We start from the raw sequence: 22,958 nt of genomic DNA on the forward strand, positions 1-22,958 counted from the left end.
AAAGAGAGAGAGAGAGAGAGAGAGGGAGAGAGAGAGAGAGAGAGAGAGAGAGAGAGAGAGAGAGAGAGAGAGAGAGAAGGTGCGAGTAAGAAAAAAGATTGTCGGGCGAACCGATGCAACGAGGCTCGTTGGAATACAAAATCCGTTTCTCGTCATTGAGACGATTATTTTTTGCACCGTCTCGTGACGTCGCGACGCGACGCGACGCGACGCAAGGCAGCCCGAGGCCGCGGCGTTCCATTTTCATCGTAATGGATGGATCCTATAATGGTCGGGCCAGGTTGACGAGTCCGATTAAAGGTCTTTCTCCTTAAAGGTTTCTCGACGTGCCCGTGACTGGATATCGCAAGAAGGCTGCGATAATCGTCTTTTAATGAATGAATGAACAATAAAAAAAGATAAAGCGAGTCCTAGACTTTCTCACAACAAGGCGCACACCGCTTCGTTTACGTCGTTCCGTATAACCAGAGTTCGATCAAAAGTTCGGATCAGGTGTGTCTGTAATAAAAAAAGCCGCGAAATAACGTTTTCTGAAGAGTAACATTACTTTTCAACGTTTCACGTATGACTGTCTTACACATACAGACCGCAGTCGGCTCTTTGAACATCTGGTTGCGATATAAAAAATGCATTAACAAAGCAGAGTTGTGTCATACGCAAGAGATACCAAGTATACGTTCATCACTTCGAAACTGTTTGCAATGCTCTTTTGAGAGAAAAGCAAGATTAAACGTCAGATATAATTTCGACGAGTTTAATTTCTGACGTTATCTGGAAGAACCTTGCATCAAGCGTCGCGTTTTCCTTATTTGCTAGTAAAAGGATCACTATGCGGATGCATGCGATGCCTAAAATACGAATTTAGCGAAATCACTCTGGTGGTGTCCATATCACGGGGAAAAAAAGTTATTTCAGACAGTAAGAACCTATGTGTGGTAGTTGAATCTCGTTTGCAGCATATGTATATCTAAAAGCATAGCTGCTAGTAGACACACACTTAGCTGTGAAACCGATGTAGTAGCAACAGTGGCAACAGTTCGGTTACAGTAGCGAATTGTTAGTAACAAATAATTTTCAGCAAGCCACCACTAACTGTGATTAATCTTCCTTTTTTCCCGTGATCCCTGTTCGAGAACGTCGCGACCGAATTCTTACCTTGCAGCGGCACTTGACGCACTTCATCTCGCCGTGTGAGTGCACTCGAGGATGCCATTCCATGCCATTCTCGTAGGGCCCGCCGACGGGATACTTGCAGCCTCCGGAAGCGAGTATCTCTTCCGCGGTGCGCCGTGTGGACGGTAAGGCCTGATCCCTCGGTAAGCGTGCGGTGTCGTTTATAGCGGCGGCCACGTTGCGAGGTGTCGTTGCCGGGCATTGCCTGCAACAGGCCTTCTTCTCCGGTCTGACGGCGAGCTTCTCGTCGCACTCGAGCGGCGGGCACTGCACCCGCGGGCATTTTACTTCCAACGTGACAGCCTGCGAGACAAATGGATTTCCGATGTAAATTCCGCGACGCGAGAGGTGGTGACTTCGACTTCTTATATTGCGCCGTGCACCTCGCGTGCGCGCGCGGCGCACACACCATCACATATTGTCGCTCTTATTTACCTCACACTACTGTGTACTGTATCTATGCTCCGCGAGAAAAGAAACCAATGTCCACTCTTTTAGTTCTTTCGGTTCCCGTTACGGTCCCCGGAGCCATGGAATTCGTAAACGTACAAAACGACGTGCGCGCTCCGCGCTGACGTGTGAATGATATTTCAGCGGTCGAATAACTATTAATTATATGTAATATACTTGTATATATTCGCATAATTCGACTGATTTTTCGAGATCATTTGAACAATCTATCAAACGTTTACACATAGATCTTGATATTCTTATTGTTAGAAACTGAAGGAGTGAATATTGGATCGCTTCCTTTTCAGAGGAATATGTCGTTCATAAGCAGTCTGCGAGATAAAAGAAACAAGGAAACACTTACATCGCAAGTGCAGACCGCGCAGGTGTCGAATCCCACCGGTGGTAAATACGGATGCCAGGACGATCCTGCTAAATGATATTGTCCAGCCAGCGTGCAACCTTTCATAGTGTTGCTCTTGACCGTGGTGTTATTCGCCACAGTTATCGCTAGAGATATTATTAAATACCAAAATGAAACGACAAGTTCATTCATCGAGGGCTTTCAAAAGAATTTTAAGTGATCAAAATTTCCAAAATTAAAACTGTTTCATAAAATTCTTATTAAACACTTTATTATCAAATAATTCTATTTTTTTCATTAAATGGATTAAGCAAATATGAAGGACGGAAAAAAAGTATGAAATAATGTCCTCACCTACACATATCGAGCAACAATGGCCAGCTACCGATTGTTTGACCTGCTTCCCTGATGTGCAGGAGAGTGCCGGGCAAGGCACCGAGTCACATTGTGGTAAACCGCGATGACAATGGCACATGGAACAAGAATCTGTGTTCGACGTCCACTGCGTGCCTTCTTCATAAAACCTGGTCTCATGGAAGCACGCGCCGGTTTCGAAATCCGACTTGGACGGCTGCAAATTGTACGCCACTACGGAGGCGACGTCATTGTCGGCGTAGTGGGGCAGGCAGCTGAACGGCGCCCTGGCCTTGAAAGGAGCCTTGAGGATGTGACCAGCCTGCTTTTCCGTCACCTCGAGGAAACCGATGCCCGACTCGATCCTGTAAAGTTCCATCGACGACAGCCCCGTAACGGAACCCTCCAACGAGTACCCGGTGAATTCCTCGAGGAGTCTCCTGGCGACGGGAGCACCCTGCGCCAATCGCGGCATTGTCTCCAAGTACAGCCGGAACGTCCTTGGCTCCTGGGAGCTGGACGAGAAACCAGCCAGCTCTAGCTCGTAGTGCAAGGAACAGTCCAAGTCCACCGCGGTCCAAATCAGGCCGACCGGCCCGGAATGAGTCGGTTCTCGATTCAATCTCCGCAGTAACACCGGAGCGGCGGTGTCTCTGGCGTCGGCCACGGGTCTCTCCAACAGTCTACCGCGCAGCATGGAGCCAAGATGGCTCGCGGCCACAACGGAGAGCTCTCCTTTAAAGAGCGGCTCCAAGAGTCTCGGTCCGGGCCGATCCAGGGAACCGTTCGCAAAGCCGCCGACCAACGAAGGCGTCAGATCCTCGAGTTCCATCCTGCGTTTCCCTCCTTCGTCCACCAAGGTCACCAGAGGGCTCTCTTCTTCGAGGCCTATTAACTGAACTCCGTAGCGTAGCGCTCCGATGCGATCCAAGTAGGCCCAAGCCAGTCCGGACGCCACGGATGGCGTTTCCGACAGCAGCAGTGTCTGATACATGTCGCAGGTTGCACGCGGGCCAACTGTGCCGACTAGACGAAGAGCCTGCGGATCTTTCCGGGACATAATACTGATCGACAACTTGCCTCTGGTTAAGAGACGAAGGTCGGCGCCGGAAAGCGCGCTGCGCACCTCGCCGAAGTTGAGTTCGTTCGACGGTTTTTTCACGACCATCTCCTCGCGGAGGACCACATAATCCTTCTCCTGATGTTCTAACTGGACGATCAACGGCACTTCCGCCACGTCATTCGGCAGAAAGAGACCATTGAACACAAGGGAGACGTGGATCGAAGGCGCCGAGATAGACGAAGCGGACACAATAGCTGTGGCTCCCGCGCCGGACATCAAGGACCGATCGACGCCCATCGTCGGCTCTAGCAGAGAGGAGTATTGCTCAGTCGACAAAGCGCGGTACCGCGACAACTGACCGGTTAAGCTCGCCGAAGGCTCCCAGAGGAAGGACACGTGGAGCCGTTCCTCGCGAAGCAATTTACGATAGTCGCGCGGCACGCGCCTCCACACACCGCAGAGCTTGCCGGTGACGTTTTGGTAAACGCCGCCGACCGGATCGATGGCCTGCTCCTCGAGTATGCTGCCGGATCCATCGACGAACTGTATGCTACGTGGTCGGGGCGTCGACGCGGACAGGTAGAACGAGTAATAGAGGTTCTTGCGGTGGAAGGTGAAACGACCGGTCGCCAGGTAGTTGTAGGCGCTGTTGTACACCGACGTCGGGTTCGGATCGTCGCAACGCACCGACTGCGACGTCCTGCCGGTCAAGAGAGTGCCGAAATCTGCAACGCGAAAACCATGCGGTTGAGAGATATAATATTATACTGTGTCGACTGCGTTTCGACTTGGACATCGTCGCGAAATTGACCGGATTATTAAGCGTTTCTCAAGCGCATAAGTCAATGTATCGAGGATGTTTTAAGGAAATCTCTTACGTTTCAGATTTCGCTCTTCCTCCTCTGAAGACAACTGCACTGGCAGATCTTGCACAATGTCTGTACCTGAAACAGAATGTTTGATTCATCGTAAGTATTATGCAAGAAGGTAAAAACGCAAGGTAAAAGTACCAAATCCTGGACATTCTGTTTCTGTTACCTGATCGATTATCAACATTGAGCAATTTTTGCAATCGACTCTCTTGTTAGAGTTATTTGACAAGTGAAAAAAAAAGTAAAATAAATGTACCAATGCTTATATATGTGCTTAATTTTGGATATTTTTGCCATTGTGTGTTTTGATCTTTAAATACAAATATTAAAATTTTCACAGCATAAAATATATGCACACATATATATTAAATATTATATCTTATGTTGAAAGTTCCAATATACATATTTAATTACTAAAACAATAATAATGTTCAGGATCAGAATTGTTTGAGAATTGATACTTTTTTCATCTATATACTAGTATCAAAGAGTCGGTTACCAAAGTTATTCAATGTTAATAGTCGATCAGATAGTAGAAATTTCTGAAAGACGTCACATATAGATGTCCTATTTTCTCATATATTTACAGCCCTCTTTTACCGCCTTTAAGACGACTTGTAGGAGTTTCTGCTACTTGAGCGGCATAAAGCGCCTTGATAAATATTACAGTAGCCGATACGACTTTCGAGTACACCCCGGCGAAGAAAGGGGCCGAATGAAGAAGGAGGAGAGGAGACTCTAAAATCGTAATTTAGCTGCAGCAATCGAAGATCCGCAACTACATTACGAGAAGAAAGCGGAGTCCTTCGTGCTGCACGTCGCGCGCGCGCGAGTCGTCGTTGTATTCGGCTATCCGAGACGGGCAGCACCGCGACGCGCGTCTCTCCTCCGAGACAGGCATTATAATAAAAAGAAGCAGTCAATCGCCAATCGCCGATCGTCGATCCCCATTGAGCCGACTCAGCTACGGCATGTGGCACGGCACAGACCATAAAGAATGTCCGCGCGCGGTAGGAAAAGAGTCGGCTGGCGCCAACCACCGCTACTTTGAATGCTACTTTCATGGCGCATGCCGCGCCGGTTCAACGCCGCGCGGAGACGTTAATTGCCACATACGCGAAACGCACATAGCACGTCTCGAGACGGCTCGGCCAGTCGCACCGGCTAAACCGTTTCCGCCTAACCTCAACGAGTCCGCCGTGCAGTCGAAGCGACCGATAGCGTGGCCTGTCGGAAACGTTAATTGATCATTAGATACAAATGTCGATAATACGATTAATTGCAGGGAATTATCGCAGCGCGCTTATTTTCATACTCACGAGACGCGAATCCGGTGGACATACGTTATGGAGCAAGCAATGGAGTACCGGAATTTGACAAGTGGGACAGCGTATCGAAAAGTCACAATCCCGGAAACCGAATGCCGGGACAATACTGCGAAATATTGTTTTCCCAAAATACCAAGAGCATGCCATCCTTATTCTGAAAAGTCACAATCCCGAAAACAGAGTGCAAGGTAGTGTTGTTAGACGAGTCTCCTTTTCGCGTGTTGAATGTAACGTGAAGGTGGCATCAGTAGAGTACGTAATTTAATTGTTTAAAAGTGCTGTATGTGGCGCCAATTTGGATATTCCTAAAGAGTTGTTTACAAATTTTCGAAGAATTGATAAGAATCTATTTATTTATTCTTCAGTGACATCTGAGAATTCTTCTGTTGGATAAGACAGGTGGACAAAAAAGTGTTGATTTTTCGAAACTACGCATGTCCATCGCGAATTTCCACAACGCGTGGTTCTTCGCGATCACAAGTATCATTGGAAGTGTTCGAAATACGCGCGCTGTAAAAATGGCGGTGAAAAACGTCGGCACTAGCGGTCTCTGCCGTCGAGCCTGTGGGTCTGTTCTTTTTAGCTGAACTAAGTCGCACTTTTTGCCTCCAAAAAGAGACAAGAGTATAGCGTAGCGAAGGGAAAGGGAACGAAGTTGCAGTGCGGCATTAGTTCAAGTTAAAAGAACAGGTCTTATGTGTTGGTAGCTTACGTTTTTACAACAACTGTTGTTGGTGTTACCGAAAGCTGTTACCTTGGCTGACGTCGTTTCAACGAAGGACGATCGTTATTCAGGATTAAGGATTTACTGAGAAGGGGAAAAGAGATCTAAATGCCAGCTAACCCCGCTGGCTATTGAGGCCGAGCGACACAACGAGCGATTCATAAAGGTATCGAGCCGTTTCGATCGGTTCTTTTGAATAACCTTTTGAATAACCTGACACTCTCCGATTCGTCCCCTCTCTCTACTTCTCTCTTCGGATTACACGCTTGGTAATATCTAATTTCGTCGTGCGGGGTTCGGCATTTACGTGCAAATTGTAATCTATGTGCACGCGTAGACAATGTAAACTGTGTATAAGATGCCGTCCGTGTAAACAACGAGTGATCTATGGATATCGTTCAAAGAACGCATTACCCCACACAGCACAAGATTTAAAAGATATCCCAAAGATATCCAGAGAATTGTTAAATGTCCGCATAAGTCCTCAGAATATCCTAAAAATATTCCGAGGACTTCTAAATGTCCACACAAGTCCCCAAAATATCCCTTCAAGATTTTGTGCTATGAGGAACGGCTTGCTAAAAAATTAATTAAGAAAATTGCACATTTTTTAACTCTTAAAATTCTGATGTAAATGTATGAATGTTATTTCGCAAATAAGAGTTAGAGTTTATTTCTCATTCACATATTTCTCTGGTCGTATTCTCACTTAAAGAGAATTAAATCTACCGATTTGTCACGTGATAAAATAAAAAGCAATTTTAAGCAATTTCTTTCAAACATTATTACATTTGTATAATTAATACTCAAACAATTACGATAACCGTCTCATGATTTAATTACTCTTTTTTGTATATTTTAATATAATCTGCAGTGTTCTACATCACTTGCATTGTCTGTACGTGACAAAATGCGCAGATAATATGCGTAAAACGTGATCTCGAAATCTACGGCACGAATCTTGGTCGTCGTGTCTACTAGCTCCGCAATAGGACGATTCTCAAACTTTGTAACGCCGATGGCGCCGGCATGGTGTGCGTCGCGTTACGCAGCTTTTTTACCATATATTATACCTGCACAACGGCAACGCAACGACACTGTGTCGTGACAAGTTACAGAATCGGCCTGCAGAGAGCGAAGCTTGATTTTTCGTGGTGGCGCGGCCGACGCGGGATCGACGAGAACCAATGAAAATCGATGCGACGGGCCAATCGACGAGCCAGGGGTCGCAATATGTTTCCCGGCGGGACGTGAAAGGAAGGCGCTACTAATTGCGGTCGGTTTCACCTTTCATCAGCAGGGGCCAACGAGCCCTATCAGACGGCGACAACTACTAATACTACGACAACGGTGACGACGAGGAGGAGGAGAGCGACGGCGGCAGCGGCGGCGGCGGCGATGATTATTATGGCGACGTAAGCGAAATGCTCGACGAGGAGGTAAGGAGTAGAGGAATTCGACGTTGCAGAAAAAGACGTCAAGTCGACGCGCGAGCGTTTTATCGGGACGCATGAAGACGCGAATGTACGTAGGGCAGCGGGTCGATCAAAAATCATTCGCTCCTCCACGCCTTCGTCTTCACTGTCGCCTCTCGGCCCGTTCGGACGGCGAATCGCGACGGAATCTCGAGTCGCCTTCGTGAACCGGCGATGTGCGCGCGCTTTATCAAAAGTGTCATATTAACCTAATTGATAATACGTGTACGTTTCGCCTCGCCATAGCCAATTGCTGCGCGACATGGACGCGATCGTAAAAAGTGGTAACGAAGCGCGTCTCGATTTATTTGGCCGCTCCGGGCAACGTTGACAAGAGGGAGAGAGGCAGAGAGAGAGAGAGAGAGAGAGAGAGAGAGAGAGAGAGAGAGAGAGAAAGAAAGAGAGCGCGCGCGATTACGATTTATAAACGATTCGTGCATGAGAACTGCTCGCTGCTTCTCCCGCGCTGTTCTCTCTCTCTCTCTCTCGCCGTTCGATCTCGTTTTCCTCCGCCATTTACCTTCCCCGCCATCTCGCCTATTCTTATTCCCGGGCGCGTTATGCCTGATCATTACGTATGCTAATATTTACATTTAGATTGCACGACTTAATCGAAGTGACGCCATGCGGTAATATAACCGGCGCCATGGCGTTAAACCGTGGCGTCCGTCCTCACCGTCTCTCGCTCCGCTCTCCTCTCACCCGCGATTACTCTCGAGTTCCCTCTCGAGAGCGTGATCGGCCAACCTTCTGACCATGTCACCCCTCTTTCTCTTTTTTTTTTTATATCCGCCGATCTCCCTTTTCTCCCGCTGTTTGTCCCGGTCTTTGTGCACTCTGGGCGAATTGTCTCGTCCGACCTTCCCTCTCGTTTCTCCCTCATCCGAGTCCCTCTCGCGTGTAATCCTTTTATTCTCCAGTTATCCTTATCGAAAATACATGAGCGAGTGCAGTGACCGAGCGCGCGACGGTGAAAGATCGTTCGTGGCGTGTGTATACAGTCGGGGACTAAGAGATAGTTTTTGGGGTGAGTTTATGAATTCCTCATCTTGTCCAATGGGAGAATACTCTCGTTGGATAAGGACGAGTTCACAAACTCACTCCACGAATTACGGGTAACCGTTTAGTAACTCGACTGTATACAGAAGAACAATTCTATCAGTATAACTGAATTTTCCGTTGTCTGCTGAGAATAAGGATGAGGGTAGAAAGGTCGATTGTAGAAACAGGCAGATTCCTGCAGGAGAATTTCTTAGTCGACCTTCTGACTATGTCACCCGTCTTTCTCTTTTTTTTTTTTATATCCGTCGATCTCCCTTTTCTCCCGTTGTTTGTCCCGGTCTTTGTACGTTTCCAGTTATTGCAATCAAGTTTCGAAACAACTGAATGTTTAGACAAAAGTTTAGACGACCATTGAAACATTCACTATATTTCTAATGAAATTGACTACGTTCCTTGATACGATAGACCTTGCTGACTATTCCTGGACCAGTCTATTCCTGGACTATTAAAAACATCGAGTAAAATCGACAAGAACTTATATAAGGAAAAAAGAAAATACTGTAATATTCTCTTCGTGTAGGAACAGGAAAATCCTTGTAGGAGTTTTCTGTCGAGTCAATCGTTCTCAGTTATTGCAACCAAGTTTTAACACAGCTGAACGCTCAGGCAAATGTTTTCGGTTGCGGTAACAGAGATATCGTTTCACGTCGTTGAATTTCTGTCTGGTCCCTCTATTACACGAAATGCGGTCAGTTTTTTCCCCGCGTAGGAAGCTGAACGTTGGCTCGATTTGCAACGAGCAATCTCGTTCTCTCTCTCTTTTTTTTTTCTTTTTCGGCATCAGAAACAATTTGCGCGCGATAGGTACGAAGCGTTTGGCGATACTATCGCTGTACCTCGAAGCGGAGCGTTTCCGTGCCAATTCGCGCTCATTACCGTCGACTGTGCGCGCTGCGCGCTGACCGACGCACGCGAACCTTATCTGGCGGCCTTATCAGTGCGAGATATACTACTTTCACTGCATCTTACGGCGGCGGCGGCCAAATTCTTGGAGCGCGCGCGCTCCTCTGCGCGCCGCGGCAAGGCGCGTTCTATTTCCCCTCGCGGATCTGTCCGTATCGGCTGGTCGCGGCAGAGAATGCGGATGGAGTAAATCGCATAGTCCAGATACTCGAACCCGTTCCTTTCTCGATGATATTCCAGCGAAAACGAAACAACGAAGGCGATTGCGCGTTAACGCGAGACGATAAGCGCGCGAATCTCGTCCGTCTCTTTGATCGGCCGTCAGGTTTTTTCCTCTCTTCAATCCAATAGAGAAGGAGGATTGTCAGAGAGAGGTAACGGGTCGGTAAATAATGGGGTATGTCGCGTTAACTTACTGAAGTCACCGGGACACGATTTGCAGCATCGACCTGGTAGTAGAACTGGTTCGTCGCACGTGAGTTGGGAACATTCGTTCTTGATGTTGCGACATTGCACTCTCGCGACGATTCGCTTCTTCTTTTGCACCTGAAAATAGAAACAATGATTGAACAATCGCTCGGTGAAAAGCAGGAGCGCGCTAAACTCTTTACTCGCGTGGTGTAGTCTTCGAATCTCAAACGGGCATACATTTGCTTTCAAGGTTTGAGAGCACTTTTTTCCGATGCAATTCGGAACGCAGTCGATGATTCAGTAAGAGAACTTGTGTGTATGTGTTTCATGTTAATCCAGAAGTTATGTTCTCTCTCGCTGAATCATTGATTGCGTTTCGAGTTGCGTGAGAAAAAATGTTCAAACCGTTTTGTGAAATCTAACTAGGAGAATAAAATATCCAATTATTAATGATTAAGGAGGATCAATAATTGGATATTTTATTCTACTAGTTAGATTCCATAAAACGGTTTGAGCGATTTGAACGGTTTTGAGTTGTCAATGATTGACAGTCTAAAAAAACCCAATGTTCCTTGCGAGCGAGAACTGTTGCTCGCAGTTTCAGTTATAAAGTTCTCTTTTGGAGTCATCGAGTGCAAGCAAAAGAAACTGAACTGCAATTCTGGTCGCAAGAAAAACTAAGTTTTTTTTTTTGTAGTATCAATGATTGAGGGAGTGCGAATAATCGGATGTTTTACTCTACACGTTGGATCGGAATCCAAGGGAAAAGAAGCGCGGTGCAAATTTTTCGGGAATCGGCTTCGGATTCTCCGTTTTGCACGCGACTTTATCTTCAGCTTCACTTCGGCTACTAGCCTGCATCACTTTCTCGGGCTCGTCTTGACGCGACGGAACAGAGGGAAAGACGGGACGAGAGAAAATCAACGGGCAACGCGGAATACAGTGCGCGCGCGACTGCTAAATCTGCAGCGCGAATCGTTGCAGTTGCAAGAGAGGAATTCAGCCGCGCGCGAGCCTTGCAGAAACCGCAGAGCGGCATTCCCGAGGTGGCGCGAAACGCCACATTCGACGTTGACCCCCCGACGAAAGGAAAGGACCCGCGATTAATCGGCCGGGTCGCACGACGCCGTAAAACGTATCGCGATACCGGCAATGCCGCGAATGCGCGCGGATGACGGGCCTGTTGACTCTCGTCGGGTTAATCGGCATCCTCATAAATCCACGTCATTAAGGGCTTCTTATGGCCGTGTTGACTCCCGTCCGACAAGGGGCGACATTACTCCGGCGACTTTAGGTTACATGGCTTCTCTCACAGCGACGTGTGATTCACGCGACGCGTCTGCTTCTTCCACAACGAAGACCGCGACCTATCAATAGCTCCTCGTGTACACTGAAGAGGGACTGTCATTCCTCCGAAGTCTAAAAATAGAGGTCGCGATCGCGTTCGCGTCCACGAGCCGAACGTAACACAGCGTGCCGCCGCAGCGTCTCCGCTCTCTTGCGTTTCTGTTCCATCCCTCTTTCCCCGGTCGGAGAGATCGAATGTAATATATCTTTCCAGAGGGAAGAACTTCAATTGAGATAATATAACGAACGGCGCGATTGTAAATCGTGCGCGCAAAAAAAGCGTGTTTTTGAGGCTCTAACGGCTACTGATCAGCCTGATTTGTCTTTATTTGTCGGAAGAATAACAAATGCTCGGTGTGTGTGTGTGTGTGTATATATGTGTTAGGGCGAACAGCATATTAAATTGTCAAGGTTATTGATATAAACGAAAAATTCACCCGAGCACTTTTCCATTGATCAATCGAAGAAGAGCCGGTGACGCGGCGAGTCGGCGCGTAAATCCAATAGCAATCATTGTTTACATTTAAGCGTTTGTTTACCAAGGTCGAACGTTGTCCTATTCATAAACACTAGACCGATCATCGGTCTGCGAACCGCGTGCCGTCTTGAAAACACGTTCACTTGAAACGCCAACGGCGTGTTCGTTTCGGATAAATCTGACTCGAGTTTTCGTTGGAATCCACTTTATGATTCTCGTGAAAAGGCGAGTTGGCTTCAATCGAAAGTGCCTATTCTCTCCTCGCGATAGCTTCTATTATTAGCCCGCGTTATGAGATAAAAAAAAACAAACTGAATCGTTAGACTCTGTGGACTTTAACGACCTACGAGGCATTTAATGACATCGTGTACGTAATGATCGTGCATCTCTTCTTGCGACTGTACGATTAATTTTCTCTTCTCAGTAGGCTCATCGGGTATCGTGTTTCATTAGCATTTACCGGCTATTTATCGTGCGCGCGCGCGCGATTGCAACGTTTGGCGCAGTAAATTCTTCAATAATTCCATGGAATATTTTTAACATTAACGTGCGCTGATATCTTTTTAGCAATTACCGTGCGATGAATGAAGCTTCTAGAACTCGATTTGATGTTAAAAGTGTCTGTTAGATTAAATTAAGTCGATTTAAAGTAACGAGTCGGTTTGCTTGCTATATAAAGTCTAAGCCAGTTTTGATAAAGTTTTACAATATTTTTATAAAGCAAATAAATTCTTCTTACAAGATATTGAACTTCCTTAAAATTTGTGATAAATATATTTCAAGATTGTTATAAAAAAAATATTCTTTATTGAAGATAATTATTGCTCAAAAGAAGGAAAGTAAATTGAGTGATCTTAGCAGTAGAACAATATTTTTCTGTGTGCATTTTTATTCAGTTCAGAGAACAGAGACATAGTGTTAGCTTTAATCGGAACATTTTCTTTCTTTTTCAGATTTGTCTCTCAACTCGTTTGCGAAACGTTTTTTTTTCTCTCGACATGTTGTCGAACGCGACGAGATGTTCGGGACGCGATTGTTTACATACGATTCGCGAGTGTGCTCCCGAAGTGTCGAAGTTTATCGTACTTCTCGTTAAATCGTCAAATGATCGCGGTCGCGAGTGCAGTAAAGTGAAATGAGTGATCGACGCGGGACGTCGACTGGATTATACGTAGAGGCTGGATGTTGAGGACTTGGACGGCTAGACGTCGTGGGACATCAACGCGAAATGGTGAGTAAACAGAATATTCGCGAAGCATATATATTAGTGCATATTGGGACTTGAGGTCTGTTCTTTTTAACTGAACTGTCTGAACCGGTGCGGACTGATACAATAAGTTCGAGTGAAACAAGATTTATTTGTCCCACTCTGACTTATTATACCAGTGTGCACCAGTTTAGGCAGTTGAGTTAAAAAGAACAGATCTTTATTAAATGGCGTGTAAGTCTGTGAATATTTAATTAACATGTTGCATGAGTTTGGAATGATTTTAGTGTATTGAGTAGAATATAAGGAGTGGCGTAGCCAGAACAAAATTTCGGGGAGGGAGGCTGTACTTTTTATTTTTGACGAACAGAAAAAAGGTCATTCAAAAAAATTTTTCTCACATTTAGTATAACCCAGAAAATTAATTTCGGGGGGGGCTGCAGCCCCCTTAGCCTTCCCCTTGGCTACGCCACTGAGGGGTCAGATGAAGAAAATTAAGTAGGAATGAGTGCGTAGATAATGTATAAATGAAGACAAAATAAGGCGTTAGATAGGAAAGCAGTATTCAGGGCGGAAAAACTGCATAGGTAATACAGGTTATGGTGTCATGAGGAGCGGGTAGTTCGGGCAGTGTAGGTAATGCAGCAAGCTAAAATTAGTATATATAGTAATACAGAGAAAATTATCGACAGAGTAAATGTATAAGTGGTAATAGGAGACAAAAAAAAAGAGAGAAGAGATGTAAAAAATAAAGAAGAGGAATGTTTGATCATTTGATAGGGAAGCGAAGTAAAAGTATATAAAAAAAAGGATGACAAACGAACTTGTAGGATAAGCGTTGTGCAAAGAATAAGAGGAAGATTTTGAGGATATGGAAAACTTCTTGGCAATGTAAGCTGCAGGAGACATACAAGAAGTGAAGAAAATGACAGAGGAACTACACAATGCATACTTAGACGTAAATCGTACCGATTGTTGATGAGAAAAGTTGTCGTGCAAATATCTTGCGTTTCACAACAGAGATTAATTAGAAAAGATTTCAGTAGTAATTTCTAAATTATTATTCACTAAATTATCCGGAGATTTTTTGCCTCGTTAGAGTTATTATAGTCATTTCGACCAACGACGACGACGTGACGTGTTTTGCGCGAATATTCGCGAGTTAATATGTCCCCGAGTTTGTCGCGATCAACTTCGAACGGTCCCGGAATGACGGTCTCTGGTGTTTCGTCATTTGATACATTAGCTTTATGCCGTAATATCGTAGTATTTATCTAATCCAGACACACGAAATTATATATCACAGGAGACGCGAACAAGGTACCGTAATTATAAGCATGTGCGCGACGCAATGTGCTCTTATTTCTGTTATATCTGGGCATTGATAGAAACTTACTTTATTCCCTCTTATCTGGTTTTTTTTTGGTGTAAATAACATTTTATGGGACTCGTACGAAACATGAGTCGGCAACATAATGAGGAGAAAAGAAAAACGTAATCGGGGACGAAAAATCATAATAAGTACCCAGGCGTGATTATAGCATATCCCTCTCGACAATAAGCTCGAAGGCAAGGGAGATAGATAGAGGCTTCAGCCGCGCGAATCGTATATTATTCTTTATTCATGTATGTTAATAAATTCCGGCGACACTGATTGTTTACTAGAAACATTATGGGCGCGTGAAGCACGACGTATGCGAGGCGTCATGTGTATCATTTTAACGCAAGTGCAATTGACGGTGTAATCTTAAGCTTTGCGCGGCAATCCTCTCGCGCCCAGTTTGCTCCCTTTGTGTCTGAGAATTCGCGAACCGTTTACGACGCGGACGATCGTGGTGAGTTATACTTTCTTTTTCCACACGCATACATGCATCACTGTAATACGTACCGGTACGCACTCGCACTTGATGCAATACATGACTCCGAAGGGCGGACCCAAATCCGCGAACCACGTGGTGCCCAGCTCGCGAATCTGCTTGCCGAAGTTGCATTCTGAAATCAGAGGAGCAATCAATTGTTGACGTTATCGTTGCGTGTTATACAAAACTTGTAAATTTAAACGTCGTCTGGCGATGTCTATCCTTTCGGTTGTGCACGGACGAAACGATTCCGTTAGTGTTACTGAATTTTCTGTTAAATTTGAGGAAAGCTCAATTACTCAATTACAGATGAAAAACTCGGTTGTATACGGAGAGAATAATCTAATTTCTTTTCATGTAAATTTTCTCTTCACACAATTTTACTACGCTTTTGGCAATTCATTTCTTTCTCTCAGTGTAAAGTCCATCTTGCTAAGCAACACAATAAATTTCGCTAGAAATGTAGCAAATTTTGTAATAGTATATTTCAGTTCCTCGTAAAAGTAAAGAAAAAAAAGTAGCACATGAAAGGATAGTCAATCACGACAGAATGTCGATCTATTACTCGCTTACAAAACTTTACAATAATTTTTGCTATAAAACTCTTCGTGTGGAAATAGAGATATTCCTGTAGCAGGTTTCCATTCTGCCAATTGCTTCTAGATATCTCAGTTGTTATCTAAACTGAGTTTCTATGGAGCTGAATGTTCAGACAAATGTTTTCGATCACAGTAACAGAAATATTATTTCTCGTCAGCGAGTTTTTCGCTTAGTCTCCATTCAGTTAACCAAACTGGAAATTTTTTCCTCGTCTAATTTTACCGTCAAAAAAGCACAAGTGTAAATTACTTTTCACACAGCATAGTTTTGACGATGTAACGAAACGGAAGGCATTGCAAACTTCCTCTAACGATTCTGTACAATATGCTGCAAGAGGATATTTATTATTTGAGATATTTGTAAGATTAGCGAAATTACGCTGTGTGTATGTGAGGAAGATTGTTTAATCTATTGTTCCCTGCAACCTTTTAACGGTGCAACTGTAAACACAACGGCACGCACAATAAACAGTCGCGATCGAGAGAGATACTAATATTTTACTAACATGGTGATTGCAAAGTTCGCGCATAGGTGAAAAGGGAAGAGACACTTTAAGGTGCAAACACGGCGCGTTGTTTCCTCACCGACGCACTTCCGCTGCCATCATCGATGAGTCGGTCGCAAATTGAAACGAGTATAACGTAACGCGATCGGTATGTACGTTGGCATCGCACGCATATTCATTTGCATTCGCTGATAATATGCGTCGCGCGTTCATTCAAAGTTTCAAACCGCGATTAACCGTCGCCGAGCGGTGAGGCAAGGTGCCGTAAGCGTTTTATCTTACAATTGGACATAGAAATGCAAACGCGTTCAAGTACGAACGTACGGCTGTATACCCGACTAATTAATACGTGTCACTCACAACGCCGTCGTAGTCTGTCTCAAAAATCGAAAGTAATGAAGCAATTTCGAGTGCGCTCGGTGCAGCAATGTGTAAAAAACGAAAGGAACCCGGAAGAATTCAGTGTGCAACATTGTGACCTAAAGAAATAGCGAGAGAGAGTGCGAGAGGTTTAAAAGCATAGTGGAACAAAAAGTAGACTACGATTTGTTGTGTATGCAGTTAATTGTGAAGCTAATAATATGTAATCGAGTACTCAGCCAGTTGCAACGATTTCATGCTTATTTTATAGCAGGCAATTTTTGAAAATCACACGAACACAATTGACTATAGTTATACAAGAATGATTCAATCCACAAAATTGAATTTTTTTTAGCAATGAGTAGTCCATACGTTTTTCTATATAAAACAGTTTTTATTTTCTATCGATTGCACCATTTTTATTAGTTACGTCTTTTTTTCTATTTTTTTTAAAGCTGATCAATAAATATGTCTTTAAAGAGTAGAAAATTGATCATGCTTGACTTTTTGAACGAAGAATCTCAGTGCTATTGATCTTTTTTAAATTATGTGTCAAATTTTCATCTTCATTTTTCTCGAAATATCATACTACTTCATATGCGTTGGATCATTCTTGCATAACCATAATTCCTCTCTCTCTCTCTCCCCCCTCTCTCTCTCTTACATATTTTCTTTAATTTCAAAGATTCAACAAAGTGCGTGCGTGCGTGCGTACGAGGGTGCGTGTATGCGCACGTATGGGAAAGAGAAAGAGGGGCGAGCGGGAAGGGGAGGGGGGCGCTTGGCCATGCGCAAGTTAGGGAAAGGGAAATGGAGAGGCTCGTTTTGCACGAGGGCATTGCACCGCGCGCGCGCGCGCTAAGTCGTTCTAATCGCAAAGCCGGCCCTAAGTAACTAGAAGAGTCCAAGAGAGCCACACGCTAGTGCATCGAAAATATGCGAGTCACGCGGCGTAGTACGGTGTAAAAGGTGAATCGCATAACTCACTCTCTAGCAGCGCTAGAAACACGACCGGTGATGTGTTTCCCGCTCCGCTTTTCTTCCGTTCCCGTCGATGTCGCGATGCCTTGTTCGGGCAACTTCGCGCCCACGATGTGAGACGCAACTTCAGCGCGTTCTTGCAGGGTGAAACGCCCAATTATCAACATTCCCTTGGTTACTGACACTTTAGAAAAAAAACCTAACTTTCCTGCGACTTCAATGTTGCAGTTGAACTTTTTTCCTGCACTCTGTGCTCTCAAAAGAATTGAAACTGCGGACTACTGTCGCTGGTCGCGGCAGAAGTTTTTCAAAACTGTCAATGACAAAGAGAGATTACTAATTGGGTGCTTCATTCTGCATACCTCCGAAAGAAACAAGCCGATGTATGTCAATTTTTTATATACCGTAAAGTATTATAAAGAAATCTTAACATTCGTAAACGCATCTCAGACAACCCGAAAATTTCATACTTTGGAAATCTAAGATCCTAGATTTCGTTTTCCCTGACCACGCTGCAATAATATTCAAAACGCATAATTAACATAACCGGAGCGATCTCAAAATGTTGACGAATTCTAAGATTTTAATAAACCTTTAGAATCATGCAATATCGTTAGCCTTAAAACCGGTGGAAACGGGCATTGGCATTTTTCTCTCGAAAACTCAGGTAAAACTCAGACAAATGTTGCTAGCCCGATAGTTATTGTTTTTTCAACTTCCCTTACTACTCTAGCTTCTAAACACGACGACCAGAGCAACGAGTCTCGCAACGCGGATTCCACCGGTCTAGAATTAATAGTGGCGCTTCGCGATCTCACGGCCGACCGTGTATTCGCAACTCATTCGCGCGTACTGTTGCCAACGGACGAAGGGAATTTCTCCTCTCCGCCGATGTTTAAGCACCATTATATCATCCGTATCGCATGGGCGAGAAAATACGGTGAAAACTGTCGGATTCTGCCCACACGCCCACTAAATATATCGTCTCGCCGAGAGTGTCCGCAAACAAGACGTATCTGGTGCGCATTTTTTAATGGTGCGCGCGATCGCGATTCATGTGGCCATGTTGCTTTCGCACGATATCAACCGGTAATCATCGCTCTCGCTCAATCAAATTGGACGTAACGCGAATGCGCTCGGAACATTGATTTTAGAAGCCGACTGAAAGAGAGAGAACAAGAGAAAGAGAGAGAGCTGAACCGCGCACCCTTCTTGCATACTTTCGTTGCGAAAAGTGTCGCAAGCGCGCTCGCGCGTCCTCGCTCGCTAATATAAATAATACGAGCGTGAAAAAAGAAGCAGAATGCATCGGGCCGTAATTTGCGAGATGGTTAAGCGAATGGCAAACACGTGCCGTGCTATCGTTTTTTCGTCTCTTCACCTCCTCCCTTCACTCCACCTCTCCTTGCTTCTGTATCTCTCTCAGATGGATTTACGAACTTGTGACGTTTATCCGTTCCTCGCGCCTCTCTTCCGCCTCTTTCTCGTGCTTTTCCTTTCGTCAGTATCTATCCGTTCGTCTCGAGTTTCACCTTTAGCATCGTATTCTCTTTCTCTCTCTCTCTCTCTTTTCCTCTCTCGCTTGACATGTGATGCAGAGCACACGTAACGACAGTTATCCCACTGCGTAGCGATGCTTGTTAAAGAGCATCGTGGTACAGAGGGGAGGAAAGATAATCGGGAGAAAGTGGGGCGAAACAAAAGTCGCGAGCATCTCGCAACATTCGGAAATGAAGAGAAACGTCTTCGTTCCTTCTCCCATCGACGATGGAATAAAGACATTTCTTCTCTCTCTCTCTCTCTTTTACTTTCTTCATTTCTTCCCGCATCGACGGCGGAATGAAAACGTTTCTCTTCACTTGTTCTACCGTGCGCGACGACGGGTCACTGGCAAGACGGCACGGCCAAAAAGAGAATCTCCCCGATCTTGCACGCGGCGGCGGACGCGCACGGGTATAATGCGAATTCTCTCATTAATAGTACTTGGCATTACGTTCGTAATCGGCGGTAAATTTAATGTCGAGCTTTTCCGGAGAAGAGAGCGTCGAAGCGACATATTGCGCGAGCTATTGGCGTCTATTGGCGCTCTATAATTACACTTAGATTCTCTCAGGAAGAGGTATTAAACACGTCGTACGCGTCACGTGGCACATCTTGCGCGCGCGTCACGGATGTCGCGCTTTATGTAACGCGCCGTAAAGCGACCGCTCGAGAACGCTTACGGCGCGCTCGCGGCGTCGTCGTCGTCTGGACGGCAAGACAAAACCCTTTTGCATCCTCGCGTCGGCGATGCGTGCGACGAACGCCGACTTTCTCGCGATATATACCGTGTCTCTCGCGTGTTTTTAGCGCGCGCGCGCGCCGCGCGCGTGTTTTTAGCGTCCTCGCTGAAAGCAGCCGGACACGTCGGCGGCAATACGGTGTCGTCCGATCGTCCGTTTATTATGTATGCGCGAACCGCGCCGCTGATATCTGTCGGCATGCAGATTTACGTGAACGGCAGTATGAATACGAGAACGAGTCGAGTTCTCTCTTTTTCTCTGCCTCTCTCTTTGCCTCCTTTTTTTCTTTCTAATCTGTTTGATATCTCGTCGAGTTTTGCTTCATTTTGCTCGCGCGATATCGATTAGTTTTATCTTATCCGGGTCAGGTAGGGCTGTAGGCGAGTAAAAAAAAGCCCGACCACGAGATATCTGTACCGGAAGATGATCTCGACAGTAAGACACTTCAACTGTTGCGGGCTATTCTTTCGAAAGTTATTAGGAAAGACGGGAGCAGGTTGGCACACTTTTCAGAACTTCGATGTCAGGACTTTTCAGATAACCATTTGTGATTAACGGTGCGAAGATGATGGAGATAACTCTCTTTTGTGCTGTTTTGCTAGGAACGATTCTGTAGATTGTGTATTTATAATGATTATTTTATAATGATTCGAAAAGACGAACATCTGCTGAATCGTGATATTAATCTGCCCTGATATATATAATCGAGAATAGTTTAATTGATTGACGAATTCAAGTACTAATTAGTGTATAATCAGTCACATCAAAATTTAATTAATAATCGATTTCATCGCCGAAATTATTTGTGATTTTGTATATGACGATTGTTTAATTTCGCTTATTTACCGATTATTTAAATCAAGAAAAATTTCCATCGATTAATGCGCGACATTGTCTGACACTGCAGTTGTTTACAACGTTCATTCATGAACTTCAAATCGCCTCTATTCCAAAGCTATTGCTTAGACGCAATTTTGCTACACAAAAGGATTTCTTTTTTTTTCTACAGAAAACAGCGCGCTCTTAAGTGCGAATTCTAAGACATCTTACGCGTGTATTTGCGACTTTTGATCTAGCCGAATCGACTACTCTGGAATATAATATCTAACGGAAAAATAAGAAGGGAATAATTGATCGGCAATTTTTACACAGCTATTGTTAGCACAAAAGGGTGAGGGAGTGGCAGGAGGGCGGGAGAAAGAGAGAAAGAAAGAGAGATTCTGTACATCTTTACATGATGTCACGCGCAACTGAGAAATGCCGACCTTGCGCCCGCGACTTAAGTCAGTGCACGCGTCATGCGATGCATTCACGTTCGCCAAGCCTTTCAGCCAAATCCTCCGTGGCGCGACGGCTGCGCTGATAAGCGAGCGGCACATTTACGACGCGGCGCGGAGCACTTGTGTGCCCGTGTACGCGCGCGGTATGTAAATATACACATTCATCCGGAAAACAAAACGTAGGTACCTACCTATCACGTAGAAAACCCACATACAGAAAGGACACGCCGTTCTTTCTCTCCTCTCCTCGCCCCGGCGGCGCGTGGTATCGACACAAACGAATTGAGCCACACACATGCACACAGTTCGGCTCGCCCTGCTCCCGATAGAATGAGAAAGATGCGGCAGGGAAAAAGTTTCGCGCGCCTCGTGACAGGGTGACTGAGTTAACTGGCCGTTGGGATTATGCCAAAACTCAAGCTTGGCTTAAATCGGAACTGTCCGGCGAATAAGTTGTTACGTTGATAAGTGGCTAGTAAACCTACTCAAAAGGTACACTCCGATTTCTTTCTAATTTGTCACAAATGTAGAAATACAAGAAATATTTAGGTCGTATTTTTTCATTTTGGCTCACTTTGAGTTTCACGGGCAGTTTATAACTTTTTAATGTTCTCACTCCTATCATCAACAAGTATAACAAAAATGTATAAGAAATAAAATTGAAAACAAGATACAGTTGAATAATTTTAACAAAATCGACATAGAACCTGAGACACGAACCATTCTAAATTTCTTTAGCCGAGATTCCAACCGAAATATTTTAAATCTGTTCTAAATTAGTCAAAAAATGGTTTGAATCTCGGCTAAACCGAAATCTAGCAATTTTAATTGAAATTTTAACAAAATCGGCATAACTAAAACACGAACCATTCTAAATTTCTTTGGCCGAGATGCCGACCAAAATATTTTTAATCTGTGCTAAATTAGTCAAAAATGGTCCGAATCTTGGCTAAACCAAAATCTGACAATTTTAATGAAAATTTTAACAAAATCGGCATAACTGAGATATGAACCATTCTAAATTTCTTTAACCGAGATTCCAATCGAAATATTTTAAATCTGTTCTAAATTAGTAAAAAAATGGTTCGAATCTCGACTAAACCGAAATCCTGCAATTTTAATTAAAATTTTAACAAAACCGATATAACTAAGACATGAATCATTCCAAATTTCTTTAGCGGAGATTCCAACCGAAATATTTCAAATCTGTCCTAAATTAATTAAAAATGGTTTGAATCTCAGCCGAGAAATTATCTATATAAATAATTTTTTTCAACTTTTTATATATTTTGTTTAAACATTTTATTATTTATACAAATAATTTTACACATTTGACTTCATATTCATTATCAGCAAACCAAAAACATCTATACTTTGTATTCAATTTTATTTCTTATGCATTTTTGTAACACTTGTTTGATGATAGAAATGAGAACATTAAACAGCTATAAACTGTCCGTAAAACTCAAAGTGGGCCAAAATAAAAAAATATGACCTAAATATTTCTTGTACTTCTACATTTGTGCCAAATTAGAAAGAAATTGGAGTATAATTTTTAGGTAGGTTTACTTGTAAGTGGCGATAGTTCGTGTATTCCGAACTTCTCTCACCGACACGCGTCGATTCTTTCGCCCGAGAGATCAACCGATTCGCTCGACTTGTCGTGGAAGTGTAACATATCGATCGATCATACACGGCGGTAGATGTGCGCATAATTAACGTGCTCGTTTATTTCTGAATTCTCCGAGATTTCCCGGCACGGTTTCCAATACGATCGCAAGAAACATGCGTAGCGGAAAGTATCATACATGTCGATGATACGATTTCTTGTTCTTTCACCGTTTTTCAAATTTTCTCAGTTTTCTCAGCTTTGAACCGCG

At 44.3% G+C, this 22,958-nt stretch overlaps 2 protein-coding genes across 12 annotated transcripts in view; one reads left to right on the forward strand and one right to left on the reverse strand.

Moving 5' to 3' along the window:
• The window catches only part of LOC116842659 (dorsal-ventral patterning protein Sog), a 53,252-nt gene that overhangs the window by 5,996 nt on the left and 24,298 nt on the right, over positions 1–22,958 (reverse strand). For all 6 annotated transcript variants that reach the window (XM_032812195.1, XM_032812194.1, XM_032812196.1 and 3 more), the window contains exons 3-8: positions 15,100–15,203; positions 10,185–10,314; positions 4,283–4,348; positions 2,342–4,129; positions 1,988–2,133; positions 1,156–1,476 (exon numbers count right to left, since the gene is read on the reverse strand). In XM_032812195.1, coding sequence (XP_032668086.1) covers positions 1,156–1,476; positions 1,988–2,133; positions 2,342–4,129; positions 4,283–4,348; positions 10,185–10,314; positions 15,100–15,203 — 2,555 coding nt within the window. The remainder of the gene's footprint in view (positions 1–1,155; positions 1,477–1,987; positions 2,134–2,341; positions 4,130–4,282; positions 4,349–10,184; positions 10,315–15,099; positions 15,204–22,958) is intronic.
• Positions 6,214–22,958, forward strand: part of LOC116842658 (probable phosphorylase b kinase regulatory subunit alpha) — a 51,824-nt gene continuing 35,079 nt past the window's right edge. The window contains exons 1-3 of one of the 6 annotated variants that reach the window (XM_032812186.1): positions 6,214–6,494; positions 7,441–7,767; positions 12,958–13,235. In XM_032812186.1, coding sequence (XP_032668077.1) covers positions 13,233–13,235 — 3 coding nt within the window. In that variant the 5' untranslated portion in view covers positions 6,214–6,494; positions 7,441–7,767; positions 12,958–13,232. The remainder of the gene's footprint in view (positions 6,495–7,440; positions 7,768–12,957; positions 13,236–22,958) is intronic. The other 5 variants (XM_032812189.1, XM_032812182.1, XM_032812190.1 and 2 more) reach the window with 5 other exon arrangements.

This window comes from Odontomachus brunneus, unplaced genomic scaffold (genome assembly GCF_010583005.1).
Source record: "Odontomachus brunneus isolate Ranch 3 - 2012 unplaced genomic scaffold, Obru_v1 Obru_scaffold_026, whole genome shotgun sequence".
Classification (NCBI taxonomy): domain Eukaryota; kingdom Metazoa; phylum Arthropoda; class Insecta; order Hymenoptera; family Formicidae; genus Odontomachus; species Odontomachus brunneus.